The sequence below is a fragment of the Pelophylax lessonae genome, assembly GCF_965119305.1.
Source record: "Pelophylax lessonae genome assembly, chromosome: 3".
In the NCBI taxonomy this organism is placed as follows: domain Eukaryota; kingdom Metazoa; phylum Chordata; class Amphibia; order Anura; family Ranidae; genus Pelophylax; species Pelophylax lessonae.
Window position 1 is genome coordinate 423,238,358 of NC_138770.1, and position 18,699 is coordinate 423,257,056.

The 18,699-nt window shown below is 44.4% G+C and overlaps 1 protein-coding gene across 1 annotated transcript in view; it reads left to right on the forward strand.

Moving 5' to 3' along the window:
- The window catches only part of LOC309551050 (protein LEG1 homolog), an 87,196-nt gene that overhangs the window by 14,777 nt on the left and 53,720 nt on the right, over positions 1-18,699 (forward strand). Inside the window, exon 3 of the mRNA XM_082251491.1 lies at positions 18,389-18,573. Coding sequence (XP_082107617.1) covers positions 18,389-18,573 — 185 coding nt within the window. The remainder of the gene's footprint in view (positions 1-18,388; positions 18,574-18,699) is intronic.

Here is an 18,699-nt window from a genome sequence, read left to right on the forward strand (position 1 = left end):
AAGACCAACAAGCACATAAAGTTAGAGTTGTTTGAGATGGAGAGTCTCCAATCATTTCTATTATCAATAAATTGGGGAAATTTAATGCTCTCTGTAGATTTATCAGATGCCTACTTATACGTCCCAGTCCAGTCCCGCCACCAGTTTCAGTACCTTCCCTTCGGTCTGTCCACCTTCGCCAGGACATTCACAAAGGTCTTAATGTCTGCCATAGCGAGGGGGATGAGAATACACCCCTAGCATTCGGGAGATGATAATCAAGCATCAAGATGTACTGCTACACACTCTACAAAGTTTTGGGTGCCTAATCAATTGGAAGAAGAGCTTCCTCTGCCAAACACAAAGACTGATGTTCTTGGGGGAATTTTTAGATACACAAAAAGATTCAGTAGAACTTCCACAAAGGAACATCCGTCCTCTGATAGTCAAATGTGCTTTGGGAACAAAGTCTCTTCCAGCACAACAGAGCCTGAGTATTCTTAATTGACCAATTGTTGTTTCTGAATGAAAGATTATCCCGTCAGATACCAACCAGAAAGGTTGGTGGCGCATTTCAAGGAGCAGGACACTTAAGGTCTCAGCTCATGAAACATAATATTGACTGCTCTCAAACTGAGAGCAGCAATCAAGGCAACCAAGGCTCTTTTGGCATTCACTCTTTTGATAAGAGTAACAAGAGTAGTACTGTGCCTAGACAACAAAATGGAAGTTGCATACATACAGAGGAAACTGAGAATGAGGAGTCGAACTATGATGTTGGAAGTGCGACTGGTAATTGAATGAGCTCAGATTCATCAAAAAGGCTTGAAGGCAATCTGTGTGCCATCAACTCAAAATCAGTTAGCAGACTTATTGAGCTGCTCCTTTTTTTCAAGCAACATGTGGTCCCTCAGTTGGGGTGTTCAGTCAGTTAACTCTGAAGGGGGATCTACTTCCTGGAATATGAAGAGTGGCAAAGCAGACTTCTTACACTGCCAGTGGAACTTCCAGTTGAGGTATTTCTATCCCCCAAAGCCTCTGCTATCCAGATTCTTTGCCAGACACAAACAAATTCCATTAACGATAATTTAATTCCCACAGTTTTGGTTCTGGTTTTTGTCTCTACTACAGTTGAGCATTGAGTCACCACTGCCTATGCCACTGACACCGGATCTTCTTTCCTGAGGCCAGTTTTACCATCCAGCCCCAAGAGACTACATTTGATAGCATGTAGGTTGAGAAGGAGAGGCTACTATGTCAAGGATGTTCAGTGGCGATAGTGGCTACTTTGCTTTAAACCATAAAGTTCTCCACAAATACGATCTATCAGAGAATATGGGCAAAATATGTAGATCTAGCTGAGCAAAAGTCTTGTAATCATTAATCATCAGAACCAGCCAAGGTTCAGCAGTTCGTTCCTACAACTGGGGCTGGAAAAGGGCCTAGGTGGAAATAAATTAAAAGTTCAAGTTTCAACCTTGTCCTCATTTACAGGGGTTCAGTGGGCCCTTAACCCTTTAATTCTTAAAGACTTGCATGAAATTAAGACCTCCCAGGAAACCTTTGTTCCCTTTAGTGGGACTTGCCTACAGTCCTTGAAGCTCTATCAAGGCCTCTCTGCTATCCTACAGAATTGGCTACAATTTGCAATCTATCCCTAACACCTGTATTTCTTGTTGCCATAGGCTCTGCCAAATTGTTTCCGAGCTGCAGGTTTTTGTACACCTCTCCTAAACATTCTACCCTGACAGAGTAGTCTTAAAATCTTCACACTGCTTTATGCCTAAGATATCTTCCTCCATCCACAGGAAGGCAACTTACCATCTTTCTTTGGTGACAAGAGAACAGCACCCCCTGGATGTTGGCCTCGCTCTGAAGGCTACTTGGTAGGCATCTCTTTATTCAGAAAAGCTGAAATCTGTGCTGGGTCCTAGACTGTTAAGAGTGTTACTCTTCACAAGACCTTCCTGTTCCGGAAGACTTAAGACCACATTCAACCAAGGCAGTGCCGACTCTGTGGGAAGCGCAGTGGTGAGTGTCTCCTGAGACAATTTGCAAGTCAGCAATATGGTCCCTCGAGAACACCTTCATTGGTGAGACAGTGGCCACGAGTACGGTGAGGTATGAGTGCCTATTGAAATAGGGATTAGTGCAGCGCTATACGAAAACGTCCACTACTAAATACAAAGGCTGACAAAGTCCCTCCCCTTGGGACGTAATGCGTACGGAGGGTAGGAGTCGTCGTGACGTCACCTGCTGTATCACGGAGGATCCTACTGTGCGACCTACATTATGGAAACAACTCTGCATGTTATGCTGTTTTACCTAGCACTGGGCGCAGTGCTTTTTAAAGTAAGAGGCGCTATTTGTATTCACTAAATTGGGGTTTTGCAGTACTTCACTATGCTCTGCCTTATATTCTTTATTTGAGCTGCACATGTGGGGTCAGGATTGGATTGCCATATCTGTACCTAGAGCTGAGGGACAGTCCTGGAAGTATTCCTAGTTACTCTTTTTCTGGTGTGGAGATTTTAAGCGTTTATGACCCACTATTAGCTCAGGGGTCAAGTGATAAGGTGAGAGGCCAGCCTGTTTGGTGGTGGATCTGCACACGCTTGTTTCACATCAAGTTTAAAGGAATCCAGCATATGTTATAGATTAGGAGCCTTTTCATCTGCATGGGCCCCTCCTGCATGGATTTATCTTATTAGTCTTATGGACTTTCATTTTATTTTGTATTTAGTAGTGGACATTTTCTTATAGCGCTGCATTAATCCCTATTTCAATATTCCCGTTTGTGGTTATATAGATTAACCTTGAGTGTCAGCTGCTTTTACCTAGGTTGCATTGGTGTTTTGCGCTGATACGTTTTTTTCCTGCTTATTAGCTATTAGTGCCTGTAGATTGTCCAGTAGGGCACACGGATGAAGGGAAGGTGCTTCACCAGGTCAGATGGCAAATACAGTGGTTGGAAGCAGGAGCAGCAGACCACGGACTTGGCAAACAGCAGACTGGCAGTACCTTGGCAGTCAGGTGACTGGTTAAAGGTGCAGGGTAGACTGGTAACACATGGCAGGCAGATGACCATCAAGGATCAGGTAAGTAGTATTTGGAGCCAAACAGACAGATAAGGGGCTGCATAGTCAAACAAGCCAAGTCAGCAACAGACGGACAGGTACAGGCATAGACAGCAGGCAGGAGAATGGTCAGGGTACAGGCAGAGATCAGCAACATGAGCAAGAGGCAAGCGCAATTGAAAGACATGCCGAGGTCAGGGCAGGTAGCGTTCAAACAAGGTCAGGATGAGCCGGGTCAATCACAGGTATCAAAAATCAGGCACAGGAACAGGAACAGGCACAGGAACACAGGAAGAGCTGCAGATCAGACATCAACAATCTAGTGCAGCTGCTGCACTGATATAGGCCACTTGGCACTAGTATCAGTGGCGAATGCATGTGCGCCTGTGCACCACAAGACACGTACCTGCAGGCCCATGTCTGCGCATCTGTGTGTGCCTCAGAGCTGCACTTGCACTATGGTCAGCGTGCCCCTGACACAAATCCTTGCCCGATACTTTGGACAAATGGATTTCTATCTTGTTTTTAATGGATCTTGAACTCTTTGCTTCTCCCATGAACTTCTTTTTTTAATCCATATTTTTTTATACAGTAACAGTGCATATTTTTAGCATTGATTACTGTAGTAATGTCACTGGTCCCCCCAAAAGTGTCAAAAATGTCAGTTAGGAGTCTGATCTGTCTGCCGCAATGTCGCAGTCCCGATAAAAATCGCAGATCGCAGCCATTACTAGAAAAAAAAAAAAACAATAAAAATGACATAAATCTTTCTCGTAGATAGTAGAAGCGATAACTTTTTTGCAAAAAAATCAAAATACGCTTATTGGGATTTTTTTTTATATAAAATATGTAGCAGAAAACAAATTGGCCTAGAATGTTACAAAAAATTTGATTTTACATTTTTTTTTTTTGTGAATGTTAAATGGCAGAATGTGAAAAATATTGTTTGTTTTTTTTCAGAATTGTCGGTTTTTTTGTTTATAGCGCAAAAAATAAAAATTGCAGAGGTGATCAAATACCACCAAAAGAAAGCTCTATTTGTGGGGAAAAAAGGACATCAATTTTATTTAGGTACAGCAGCGCACAACCACGCGATTGTTTGTTAAAGTAACGCAGTGCCGAATCGCAGAAAAAAAGCCCTGGTCATTAAGGGGGCAAATCCGCCCAGAAGTGGTTAAGTATAAATCGAAAAAAAAAAAAATAATCGAATACGTCTCTTTTAAATTTAGGTAAATACATAATGTTTAGCCCAAAAGACTCCTTTCTCTTTAGGTTTTGTTTTTTTTTTTTTTAACTGATAACTGCTTATTTTCTTAACAGGGATAGCTGCTGTAAAATTACATTTTTTGTTTTGTGCACACAAATACTTACATTTTCAGGCTTGGGGCATGCCTTAAAGCTGAACAGAGTGTTGCAGAACAGCATGATTCTCATAGAGAGCCTTAGGGCCAGCATACTCTAGTGTCATATATTTGACTGTGGAATTTTTTCTTGTATGATGTGCTTGCCTTACATGCAGCAGCATCCCAATCTGATTAACTTCAGGTTTTTTAAAAAAAAAAGCCTTTTTTGGGTAGTTTTAGCAGCGATATGTTTTTTTCAGCAGGGGCTACAAAGCCTGCTAGCATGATAGCTCCAACAAGTCTATAAGCCATAGGAAGGTGGAAAAAAAAATGGATTTTTGTAAAATCTTACCGTAAAATCCTTTTCTCTTAGCTCATCGACAGACGTAGTCCTCGGTGATACACCACCTTCGGGTTATGTTACCTCCGCAGGAGCAGGACTAGACAGGAAATTAAAAAGCTCTGGCCACACCCTAGGGGCAGTCCCAGAGGGTATATCCTCTCTCTCTCTGCCTCAGCAAATCAGTTATGTGAAAAAGCAGTGCTTAGAGAATTTAACCCAACCCAACTCCAAAACAGAGGGGCGGGGACTACGTCTGTCGATGAGCTAAGAGAAAAGGATTTTACGGTAAGATTTTACAAAAATCCATTTTTCTCTAGCGCTCATCGACAGACGTAGTCCTCGGTGATACACCACCTTCGGGACGTCCCAGAGCAGTATCACAACTGAGGGGTGGGAAAATGGAAATCAAATCCCAATCTAGAAGGCCCAACCGGTGCCAACTAGAAGTTTACAATGCTCATCCTAAATGATGAGACTCAACAAAAAAATTTTTTCAAACAGAAAAAAACCCTCGAGGTAGACCACCGGTCTCCTCAAATTGCGGCCTGCAAAACCTTGCGGCCAAATGAGGCATCCGCCGATGCCGTCACATCAATTTTATAGAATTTAGTAAAGGTATGTACCGACGACCAAGTGGCCGCCTTACATACCTGGACCACTGACGCCTGATGGCGAAAGGCCCAGGAAGTACTGAGCGCTCGAGTGGAGTGCGCCCTAACAGGGAACGGAGGACTCTGACCCTTAATAGAATAAGCCTGTACCACCGTTAGTCTAATCCATTTGGCAATGGTCGCGGCAGATGCAGGCAAACCCTTTCTGGGGCCATCCGTGATCACAAAAAGTGAATCCGTCTTACGGAATGATTCCGTAGCTTTCAGGTATACCCTGATTGCCCGAACCACATCCAAGGAATGCAACGCATGTTCCCGATGATGCTTGGGCTGAGGACACAAGGAAGGTAGTACAATATCTTCATTCAGATGAAAATCTGAAACCACCTTAGGAAGAAAAGATGGCTTAGGATGAAGTACTACCTTATCCCTATGAATCACTAGGTATGGGGACTGGCATGATAATGCAGCCAGTTCTGACACCCTGCGAGCAGAAGTAATAGCCACCAAGAAGACCACCTTCTGGGATAAAGTAAGCAAGGGAATCTCCCTGATGTTTTCAAAGGGAGGTTTCTGTAGAACCGACAAAACCAAATTAAGATCCCAGGGCGGTAAGGGCGCGCGGACTGGAGGAGCCAGGTGCCGCACCCCCTGGATGAAATTCCGCACCAAGGATTTGGTAGCTAAAGGTTTCTGAAAGAAGATTGCTAATGCTGAAACTTGACCCTTGATGGTGCTCAAGGCTAGCTTCTGCTCAACCCCTTGTTGCAAAAAGGCCAATATTCGAGACACCGAATAGGTACGTGGAGGAAATCCTAAAGATTCGCACCACGCAATATAAGTCTTCCATGTGTGATAATAGACTTTGCTGGAAGTCGCTTTCCTTGCTTTAATAAGGGTAGGAATGACAGAAGTAGACAAACCTCTGTCCTTCAGTACTTGGGTCTCAATGGCCAGGCCATTAAAACCAGCGACTGTAAAGCACGAAGGTAAATAGGTCCTTGAGACTACAGACACTCCCTGAGACGAAGTTCCCACGGAACGTCTGCGACTAACCTGTCCAAGTCGGCCAGGCCGGCTTGAAGAGGCCAGCCTAGAATTTCTAGGACCACTGGCGCTGATTGGATCTGAACCAGGCGTCCCTAGAGGTATCTGGCCCCGACCATCCGAGAAAGTCTGGTCGTTTTCTGTTCCCACACATTTATCAGATACCTGATAGTTATCAGGCAAGGTGATCTTTTCTGGTTGAACCTCAGGGACCGAAGTCACCCGACTAGAGGCTACTTGGCCTATCTGGTCAATCAGATCCGATTCCTGTGAGGTATCGGGACTAATCTTAGGAAAAGGTAAAGGAAAAGATCTATACAGGAAACGGTAACTACCGCTTCCTGTACTTAAAAGTTGGAAGGGAAGAATCGCACCGGTAGTAGTGGTTGATGCTCGATCTAATGTCCTGAATACCGGTGAAAACGTCCCCCCACCCTGAAATTGGGTGGGGGCGCACCTTCAGGCTGTGTACTCCTTTACTTCGGGTTTGGCTGGGTTGGTCCTCTGCTTGTCCGACCAGCCCTTCTTGAACCCTCCTGGAGGAGTCTTGCCTTTCCCGGAAGTACCAGCCGGGCGTCCTTTATGGGCGGTAAAGAAAGGTCCTCGCTTATTGCGAGGTTCCTTAGCTTTTGCAGCCTGTGGCAAAAAAGTACTCTTGCCCCCGGTGGCATCCTTAATGATTTCATCTAGGTTGGCTCCAAATAGACGATTCCCCTGGAAAGGGAGATTGGTCAAAGTCTTTTTGGAACCTAGGTCAGCTGACCAGCATTTTAACCACAGCACACGTCTGAGGATCACTGCTAACTTAGATGCATGCCCTAACAAGGGAGTAGTGTCCAAGGCTGCGTCACAGATAAACCGTAGCCCTTGTATGATCTGTTCTATCAAATCAGATGTCTCCTGGGGAATATCTTTTCCCCTAAGATCTTGGCGTACCATCTTCGCCCATTCTGTAAGTGTCTGGGAAACTAGACCAATAACAATTACTGGTCTAAATGCTGACCCTATCAGAGAAAAGATAGTGCGGGACTCCGCTTCTATCTTTCGATCCACCGGATCCTTAAAGGACGAAGTGTCCTCCACTGGAATAACCGTGGCTTTATTCAGCCTGGAAATAGGCGGATCCACGACTGGTGGTACCGTCCATTTCTTAATGATGGATTCCTCAAACGGATAGCGTCTAGCAATACGCTTGGAAATAGTAAAGGTACGTTTAGAATGTTCCCATTCTCCTTTAATCTGATTTCCAAAACATTTAGGTACAGGAAAAGCCTTCGCCGTCTTGATGGGCTTATTAGTCCCAAAAGGCCTCTCTGTTTCAGTTGCCTCTGCCGGTAAAGCCTCAAGTTTTAAGGTTTCTTGCACTGCCACAACTAGTGCGTCCACCAATGCTTCTTCCTGAATTATAGCAGGAGAAGAAGCGTCCTCCTCACTGTCTGAGGGGGCTTTACCTGGGATAGCAACCCTTGCAGAGGAACCTGCAACTGCAGTGACCATCTCTGAATCAGAGTCAGAGGTGTCAGATAGTATAGGGGTAGGCGGGGGTCGCTTCCTTGACCCCCGTCCCTGACAGGCCGCCTCCACCCGAGCCACCATAGACTCCAAAATTGCTGTAAATGACTCTATACTCTGTACACCGGCGGGTCCCGAGGCCCCCTCGAGGGAAACAGGTGGGGGAATCTGTGTGGCAGGGTCCATAATAACTCCAGTTACTTCCTGGATGATATAATTCAAAGTAAAGAAAAAACTTTTTTTTTTTTTTTTTTGACCCTCAGCGCCACAAAAAAACCCCTTAGTGTTACCTGCTAGGGATCCCTATCGATCGAGAGAGAGAGAGATAGACCCCCAGGCTCACCACTTGATGTTCAGAGTTGAACTGCAACAGCTTACAGCGCTGTCTTAGACAAACAGGAAGTCTTTTGGCTGGCTGCCCAGGAAGAAAGGAGGCGGCTCCGCCCCTCTGTACGCCTTCCGGCGCCTCCCCCAAGCTCCACGAGGTGTAGAATCACCTAAAACATGGCCGCCCCCATGCTGGAGACACGAGGCTACGCCAAAATGGCGGCTCGTGCGATCCAGCAAAAAAAATGGCGGCGGCCTGTGCTGACTAGCGGTGTGCTGCAGGCACACAACACTCTCTCTGCATGGGGATATGGCGTGTTTGGCGGTACCGGCCCTGGCGGACCGCATGGCCGTTCGGGAGGCCTGCTATTAGCTGGAGATCTGACTTGGAAGGCAGTCTACATGTCCATGGCTTCTGACTGGTAGGTAGCTTATACTTAACCCATAAGATTCCCAGAATGCCACAGATTACATCTTTAAAACATGTATACAATAGATTGTTAGCTCCCAAACCAAGCCTCCTGGCTTTTGCACACATAAAATCACACTCAAAGTAGGAGGATTTGTGACATGTTATAGGATAGAAAGAAACTCTTTCTTACCATACAGAGAGGGGCCCGCGTTCACCACAAAAACCCGTCAGGGAAAACAGGGGGAACATACTACTCACCATACCGGAACCAGGCGGGCACCAACTCCTGACAGTACCCCTCTCCACCGGGGCGGGAGGGCTGTCGACCGATACAGACGCCGTGACTCATGGTCTTTGGCGTTTCAGCGAGACGTTTAACTCGCGGGTTCGGTCCTTTAATGGGACTTTGTCGCGGCCGACTCAGCGCGGAGCTATGGCCTGCACGCGCTCGTAGGCTGAACTGGGGTGACCACCGGATCTCAACATCCAGCCCGTCGCCCAGTTCAGCTTTCTTGCTTGAAGATCTCACAGGAACACTGGAGAAAAAAAGCTGTCCAAAAATCCTTTTAGAAAAAAATTTCTTGCCAGGACCTAAGATCCCAGCAAGGTATCTAGGTCCTTACTCCTAACTAGACAGAAAATAACTGATTTGCTGAGGCAGAGAGAGAGAGGATATACCCTCTGGGACTGCCCCTAGGGTGTGGCCAGAGCTTTTTAATTTCCTGTCTAGTCCTGCTCCTGCGGAGGTAACATAACCCGAAGGTGGTGTATCACCGAGGACTACGTCTGTCGATGAGCGCTAGAGAAAACAGGTATAGTGTCACGGAACCATGAACCAGACGTACAACAACAGATAAGTGAAAAGAAGGCTTTATTGAAAATCAAGCTGTAAAGCAAAAGTCCAAACGGATGGCGAAACCGAAGCAGAGTCCTTGCGAAGCCAGAGGACAGGAACCAGGAGGGTAGTCAGACGAAGCCGGGATCAGGAACCAGCAGGGTAGTCAGACGAAGCCAGGATCAGGAACCAGCAGGGTAGTCAGACGAAGCCAGGATCAGGAACCAGCAGGGTAGTCAGACGAAGCCAGGAACAGGAACCAGAAGCAGCAGCAGTCTTAGAAGCATGTGAACACAGGAGGACCAAGCAAGGAACTGAAGCCACAGACCTCCTATATATATGAGCTAGGCATCCAGCTCCTCCCAGTGGGAAGGAGGAGCCGCAGGGTGGGAGGCTACAAGAAACCCAGAAACCAAGATGGCCGCCAGCACATGTCAAACGAAGGAGAACAGCAAGAAGGTAGGACCATGACATATAGCTTGTAACAAAATGGCCAGTGGTACAGAAGTTTAATTGCATGATATGTAAGCTCTTTTTTTTAGAATTGCACCACACTGCATTGGCAATTAAAGGTTAAACAATTGAGGTACATGTAAAGCCTAGCTTTTATTTATACTATGACAATAGAGTGGTAACTGTGTGGTGCTTTGGTGCTTTTTTAAGTTATCCCAAAGCATTAGGGCAGCCTGCTGCATGCAAAGGACAGCTCCAACAACAAGTATATACTGTACACCCCAAAACTCCCATGAGATAGCTTTTCTTTTTCTTCCTGAAACACAGCAGAAAGTTTTTACTTTCTGTCCTGAAATACAACAGAAAGTGAAATGTGTATGAAATTACCATTTACACTGTGGTTACCAAAACAAGTGTCTCCATTGACAGATCCTCTTTCTATTCCTGTTCTAAAACGAAAAGATTTGCATTTTCCCTTATTTTTGTGACCTGTGATAATGGTCCCCAGGACAAGCAGAAACCGTGAAATGGGGACATCAAAACACCTGAAACTGGTTATACTTCTTCCACACTCTATCTGAAACAAGGGGAGAGACTGACCCACTGCGTTCAAAAAAGAAGAAAAAAAAAAAAACGGGTTTATATAGCGGATTTATAGTGGTATTAAATCCAAAACCAAAACCAAAAATGATTGAAGTGATGGCTGCATTTGCTTTTTTCTGGCTTTTTTCTTTTATTTTTACCGGTTGATCCATCTGTTATTTTTAAACTTCTTTTGACAGCCTGTTCTGTCCAGCAAAATCAGTAGTTAAGGACTGAGATAAACCATTTATACTAACAGGATGCTTACAATGGCCTGCATTTATTCATTTATGTAAAAAATGTTACCCCAAAAGGAGAAAAAAACCTTGTCACTTCAAAGAATGTCCTGAATTCATTGAGAAAAATCCTAGGCATTCTGTAAATGAAGCCTCTGTCAGGTGAGTGACTCCTGTGTTTACTTTGCAGCAGGGCAATCACCTGGAAAACAGCAGCGATCACTGAAGTAGCATTGACCACAATGGTAATTCTCTACTGTGGGATTCCACAGGTATGGTATAAGCAAACTTACCTTGATCCAAGCTGGATCAATGTAACTATGAAAAAAAACTATACCTGTAATTCAGCTGAAAAAAGTGTTAGGTGCAGTTCAGCCTCATTTTTTTTTAACCACTTAAGCCCCGGAGGATTTGGCTGCTAAAAGACCAGGGGGTTTTTTGCGATTTTTTACTGCGTGATTTTAACGGACAATTGCGCTGTCAGGTGACGCTGTACCTAAACGAATTTCACGTCCTTTTTTTCTCACAAACAGAGCTTTCTTTTGGTGGTATTTGATCACCTGTGCGATTTTTTGATCATGCGCTATAAACAAAAAAAAGAGCGTCAAAATATTTTTCACATTTTTTTATATGAAATTCCCCCCCCCCCCCCAAAAAATGTAAAAATCAAAATTTTTTAACATTTTCGGCCAATTTGTTTTATGCTACATATGTTTGGTAAAATAAATCGCAACAAGCGTATTTTGATTGGTTTGCGCAAAAGTTATCGCGTTTACTAACAAAGGGAAAGATTTTTGTCATTTTTGGTGTTTTTTTTTTAACGCGTAATGGCGGCGATCTGCAATTTTTTTTCGGTACTGCGACATTGCGGCGGACAGATCGGACCCTTGACTGACATTTTTGACACTTTTGGGGTTACCAGTGACATTACTACAGTAATCAGTGCTATACATATGCACTGTTACTGCAAAAATGACACTGGCAGGGAAGGGGTTAACTGTATTGGACAGGGAGGGGTTAAGTGTGTCCTAGGGGCGTGATTCTAACTGTATAGGGACATTGCTATTGGTGTAAAAACAAAGATCAACGGTCCTACATAGTAGAACCGTCTGATCTTCATTTTTACACCAGGGAGAATGACGGGCGGCTTGTTTACATAAGCCGCTCCGCCTTTCTCCCTTCACCGGAGCGATCGTAGTGTGACCGGCGGACATCGGGTCCACCGGTCACACGCACTGACTTGTCAGTGAACGAGCCGCGGCAATTGGCTCTCAAGTCAGTGACAGGCGAGTGACGTATCCATACGTCACTCTGCCTGGCCGGGGCTGACCGCCGCAGTATATAGTTGTGCGGCGGTCGGCAACTGGTTAAACAAGTTCAACTAAATATAGCCAGATATAAATAAAGGAAAAATAGATGAAAAAAACTAACACAGCCATCAAATTTAGAAATTGGTAAGCTACAATATAAAATTATCCGTTTTGGGGTTTAATACCGCTTTAAGGATGAAGTGATAATCAAAGTAAATAAACTAAACCATTACAAAAAGAAGGATTTGTAACATGTTTCAGCCTAAAATGTAAAAATATTTGATTAAAAACATGATAGAAACTTTTAGGTATATAAGTTGTTGATAGAATTATTGGACACCTAGACATCAATGATTTCTGGGCAGAAGAGGTTTAGTCCTGTATAAAATTCAATTTTAATCAACACAAGCTCAAACTAAAAGTTCAAATTATTTTGATAACAGCAGCAAGGATCAACAGTTTACTAGAATTCTGCTTTATTTCAAGCAGCCATTCTTTGTCATAAAATGATCTGTGTTTTAATAAATCTTGTGACAATTTTTCTGGTTTTATGACAGGACTATAATTTATAGGAACAGAGAGTACTAAATAAACATATATAAATCATGACTTATCAGACAAGCTATCTAAATCTAAAAAAAAAAAAAAAAAACAATCTCTGCTTATTGTGTAAGCATTTGCTTTTGGGGGAAAAAAATAATTTACTAAAATTTTACAATTTTATAAAAATACATTGAAACTGAATTTTCATTATTACCTTCTTGTCCATACTTATACAATATGCCCATTACAGACATGGTAGAGAAAGCAGGTACAAGGGCATGAAGCAGAAAGGAATTTTTTAATTATACAAAAGTATGTTTCAAATTCTGTTGGATTATCACTAGAAAATCAGTTGCATTACTTTCAAATATCTCATGGGGCAATTTTTTTACTCATGTCACATTTCACTTTTTATTATCTGGGAAACAACTCTCCATTTAGTATATTGCTTCAACTGAAGGGCTGAATATTTTCTAAAAGCACAAACATTAACTGGCTATTGATATCTATAAAACATAACACTGCTGACTACTGACTAACAGAGAGGGGATATGGAAAGAAAATGTTTCCCTGTTAGAGTTGGATCATGCTTTATACGTTTTATGTCACCCTTCTATGGATCAGCTGTGGATTTGGGATTCTAAAGATACAGACTTTTAATTTATGTACTTTTGTTTTTTGGTTGAACGCAATTGTCAAGTGTCTTTTTTAAACCTAACTGTAACTATGAAATGAGAACTCTGATTGATCTCCAGAGCCAGCAGTTTCTTTTCTCTACATCGTTTGACCATCCTTATTCCTTCAGCCTAATGTATACTTATTCATCTATTTCCATGATGAAACCAATGATGAACAGACTTGTGTTGTCTTCAACTGCTTCTTGCCCACTGTATAATAAAATGACAGACAGGCGGGAGCAGTCTTCTTCTAGGAGAATGTCAAATGACGCCCTGCCATTCTCATTGCGCATTCGTGCCCACAGGGCGCATAGCACGGCGATCGGTGGTGCGTTGTGTCCCTGGGACATGGCACATCACTGATCACGGTAAAGGGCATATGACACAGGCTCTTTACCATGTGATCAGCTGTGATTGAACACAGGAAATGTACTCACCATAAAAATACATGTCTCTGAGTTCATCGACAGACACAGCACTCCATAAATCATAAATACTGGGTTATATTGCCTCCTCAAGGATTAGGACAAGGTAGAACAAAAAAAAAAAAAAAAAACACTTGGCAACGCCCATAGGCTGTTCTCAGCTGATATAACCCCCCCCCCCCCCTCTGCTCTAGGTATTCAATTTAGTAGCAGGCAGTATTTTGGTAATGGATTTTATTGGAGTACTAAATAATTTTCTCTTCCTTTCATCGAAGGACACAGCACTCCATAAATCATAACTACTGGAACGTTCCAAAAGCAGTGCCAAAAGGAAAATGGGGGATGGGGAAAATAACCCAAGGCTAAACACAAGAGCCCTAACCAGGACACAGGAGCCCCATCTGAAAAATAAAAATTTAAAGAAAAACACCCCTTAAAAGGGGACAGCCCCTCTTAAACAGCAGCCTGTAAAACCTTGTGTCCAAAAGAAGCATCAGCAGATGCCAAAGTATCTACTTTGTAGAACTTGGTGAAAGTATGCACCTACGACCAAGTGGCCGCTTGCAAACTTGAGAAACTGATGCTTGATGACGAAAGGCCCAAGAAGTACTCAGCACCTGAGTACAATGTGCTGTGACAGGGAACCTGACCTTTAATAGAATAGGCCTGAGTCACCGTCTGTCTGATCCATCAGGAAATGGTAGCCGAAGAAGCGGCCAGCCCTTTCCTTGGTCCTTGTGTAACCACAAAGAGCAAGTCTGAAGTCTGAAAATGGCCAGAACCTCATCCAGGTTATGCAAAGCAAATTCCTTGGGATGAGCCAGCTTGGGACAAAAGCAAGGTAACACAATATCCTCATTCGAATGGAAGTCAGAGACAATTTTAGGCAGAAAAAACGGACATGGACGAAGAACCACTTTATCTCTATGGACCACCGAATAGGGAGTACAACAGTATAGTGCCGCCAACTCCAATACCCTGCAGGCTGAGGTAATAGCCACCAATAATGCCACCTTCTGGGATAGCGTAGGCAAGGGAATCTTCCAAATATTCTCAAATGGAGTTCTCTGCAGAACCGAGAGCACTAAGTTTAAATTCCATGGCGGCAAAAGAGACCGTAAAGGTGGAGCCACATGTCAAATCCCCTGAATGAAGGTATGAACTAAAGAGTGCGTGGCTATGGGTTGCTGAAAAAAGATTTCCAAGGCAGACACCTGGCCCTTGATGGTACTCAAGGCCATCTTCTGCTTAACGCCCTGTTGAAGAAATGCAAAGATCCGAGCCACAGAAAAGGAGTGAGGATGAGCATCTAGTGACTCATACCAAAAAATGTACGCTTTGCACATACAATGATATATCTTGCTAAGAGACCACTTCCTCACCTTCACCATAGTAGGGATCACTGATCCAGACAAACCTCTATCCCTCAATACCTGGCTTTCAATAGCTAAGCCATTAAAACCAGCGACTCTAAAGCAGGATGGTAGATTAGCCCTTAGGATAACTGGTTCTCTCTGAGGGGTAGCCCCCAGGACATGTGTATGGCCACCAGAATGATTGGAAGAGCCTCACCCTAGATTCCTCGCAGGAACCACAGAAGAATTTTGAGCCGAGAATGTCACTGGCCTTACCGTGCCCATAGAACATTTGCCAGAGGAAACTGTGACCTTGCCACAAACCTCCTGTGGTGCTGAACCTGCTGAATGAGCTGCATGCAGGACTGTGCTAACAGAAATGTCTTGAAGGTGAATACCACCAGGCTCAGAATCTGTATGCAAGTTGGGAGAGAAAACTGTCTGTGTGACAGCAGCTGGAAAATCACGGCCTGTGGTTCCCGAAGTTTGTTCAGTGGAAGGACCACCCTGATCAATAATAAACCCAAACCTAGGTAATTCAATTTCCTAGACAGGGATATGGGGGACCTTAGGTAGTTTGAAGTCACCCGAGCCTTTGCCGTAATTTATATCTGTGCAAAGAGACTCAGGGCCTAACATCCCAGAAAATGCTAAACTTTGTCCCCCTTTTTTTGGTACACCCCAAAAGGATCATTCAATGGATCTCCTTGAGGCTCACGAAGGAGGTCCGTGGGGCCAGAAACCAGCAAAGATGAGCCCCCCACCCCAGTTATGGGTGAGGGCAGACCTTCATGCTGAAGGGGTCTTGTCTGCAGATCCGGGGAAGCCAGCTCTAGGCTTACCAGACCAATGTTGCTTGGAACTTCCTGGGGAAGACTTTAAAGATGAATTTCCCCAATCTGCAGTCTCAGGAGTTCTAAAGAATTTTCTATGGGCTAAGAAACAGGGCCCACGTTTGCGACGAGGCTCCTTCCCTTTCCTAGACTGTGGCAGGAAGGTACTCTTCCCCCCTGTGAGACCCTTAATGATGTCACCTAGAGTAGCCCTAAACAGGCAATCGCCTTGAAATGGCAGATCAAGGAGAGCTTTCTTGAAGGCTTGGTCTGCGTCCAATTCTTAAGCCACAGCACATGCCTAATCACCACCACTGAAACAGAAAGCTCAGGAGCTGTATCCAAAGCTGGATCACCAATAAACTGTAGCCCCTGGGCCAACTGGTCCGTAAAATCAACATAAGCAGCGGGAACCTGCTCACTCCCCAGGCCTTGGCGCAAAAGCTTGGCCCATTCAGTTAGGGTTTGAGACACCAGGGCTGAGGTCAAGACACGTGGCAGTGCCGAATCAGCCATAGTAAACATGCTGCAAACCACAGCCTCCGCTTTCCTGTCAGCTGGGTCTTTAAAGGTAGGGATTCCTCTACTGGGATCATAATTGCTTTACTCAACCTGGAAACAGGGGGGTCCACCACTGGTGGACTTGTCCACTTTTTTAAAAGCGATTCCTCAAAGGGGGAACGTACTGAGAAACGTTTGAAGACCAAAATGGGTTGGTTTGGTTGCTCCCATTCCTTATAGATAAACCTATCAAAATAAGAAAGATTAGGAAACACCTTTAGCGTGTGAGATGACTTATGCGTTCCAAAAGACATAGCCATGTCTGTGGCCACATCAGCCACATTATCCACTTTTAAAGTTTCATGCACTGCACTAATAAGTGCGTCTACCAGCGTTTTTTCATTCGCTGCTGCGACCTTGGAGGAATCATCCTCACTATCGGATGGTTTGGGGGGCGTGATATCAATTCACCCTGGATGGGCCACGTTCATAGCAACATCAGACTCAGAATCAGATGAGACAGACTGAGCAGGAGAAGGCGAGGGGCGCTTCCTCCTGGGCCTTTGCCCACACGCCACTTCCACCAGGGGTACAAAGGACTGTTGGACCACCATCAGCGCAACCATGGGTAGCTGGGGTTCCAAGCGACCGGGCACATCCATGAGGGGGTCAGTGGGGGATATGTGACTCTGAGGCTCTATAGGAGGGGGGGGACCCAGCTTAACTGAGGGTTTCTAGGATGGGAGGCCCGACCATCCCAGGAGGGTACCCACGTCCACCCCAAGCTGCCCAAAAGGGGAGAGGGGGACTGCACATACCACTCCATGGTGCAGGTGACGCTCCAGACAAAACTCCTCACCACCGAAGTGGGGAAGCTGTTGGCCAAGGGGACCTGCAACTCAGACCTGTGCTTGGTCGTATGCGACCTTGCGAGATGTTTAACTTGCGGGCCAGCCTCTGTGCGTGAGGCTATGCGCACAGCTGCTGTCTGCACTCGCTCACTGGCTGGACTGGGGGGACCACTGAATTTAGATTGTCCAGCCCATCGCAGAGCCCAACAGTTGATTGTAGATCTCCCAAGAAAAAAAGAAAAAAAGATGCAAGGAAGGAGAAAAAAAGTGATAGGACCAGAGATCCCATCTGACTAGACAGATTAAAACTGAATACCTAGAGCAGAGAGAGGGGGTATATACCAGCTGAGGATGGCCCATGGGCATAGCCAAGTGTTTTTTTTTGTTCTGCCTAGTCCTACTCCTGGAGGAGGCAATATAACCCAGTAGTTAGGATTTATGGAGCGCTGTGTCCATCGATGAACGAAAGAGAAATGGCAGGTATCAGCATTCCTCTCCTCAAGGAGAGTCGGTAAGTTGCATTTCTCAGCAGGAACATCTGCACTGAAAATGAGTGTCCTGATTATCAGTGCAGCCCCAACAGTGCCCACCAGTGCTGCCAATCAGTGCCCACCAGGGCTGTCTGTCAGTGGTGCCTGTCAGTACCCATCAGTGCCTCATCAGTGCCAACTATTAATGCGTATCATTGACTCCTATGCATGCCGCCTATCAGTGCCCATATCAGTGCCCATCAGTGCTGCATATTAGTTCCACCTCGTCAGTGCCCATCAGTGCTGCTTAATCAGTGTCCATCAGCACACATCTGTGAAGGAGAAAAATTACTTATTTACAAAATTTATAACAAATGAAGAAAAACTTTTTCCCCCCAAATTTTCTTTTTCTGTTTGTTTAGCAAAAAAAATAAAAAACCTAGTGGTGATTAAATGCCATCAAAAGAAAGCTCTATTTGTGTGAAAAAAAATAAATAAATTATGTTTGGGTACAGTGTTGCCTGACCGCACAATTGTCATTTAAAATGCGACATCGCTGAAAAATGAAAATTGGCCTGGGCAGGAAGGGAGTGAAAGTTCCCAGTAGGCAAGTGGTTAAAAATATCACTAATATTTGTAACCTTTTTATTTATTTATTTTTTTCAGGCATGAATTATTATTTGGCTGTTGTGCCATTTCTTGGAGCTTTGGATGCAGGTTTACTTCAGGTGTCTGCATATGATATAGACATATCACACCCAGAAGAATTTGAATCCGATTTTTGCTACAGTGTTACAGGATGTCAATCAGCCGCTCCTCAAGCAATGGAAGGATGGAAGACTTTTTTTGAGGTTGTTTTATCATTTATTCTGTTAGCAAGTACATTATACAGCAGCAAAGCAAAAACCTAAAGATGTGAGCAGTGTCCACTGCATTTATTTTGTACATAAAGTGCATTTATTCAGTACCAAGTGAAA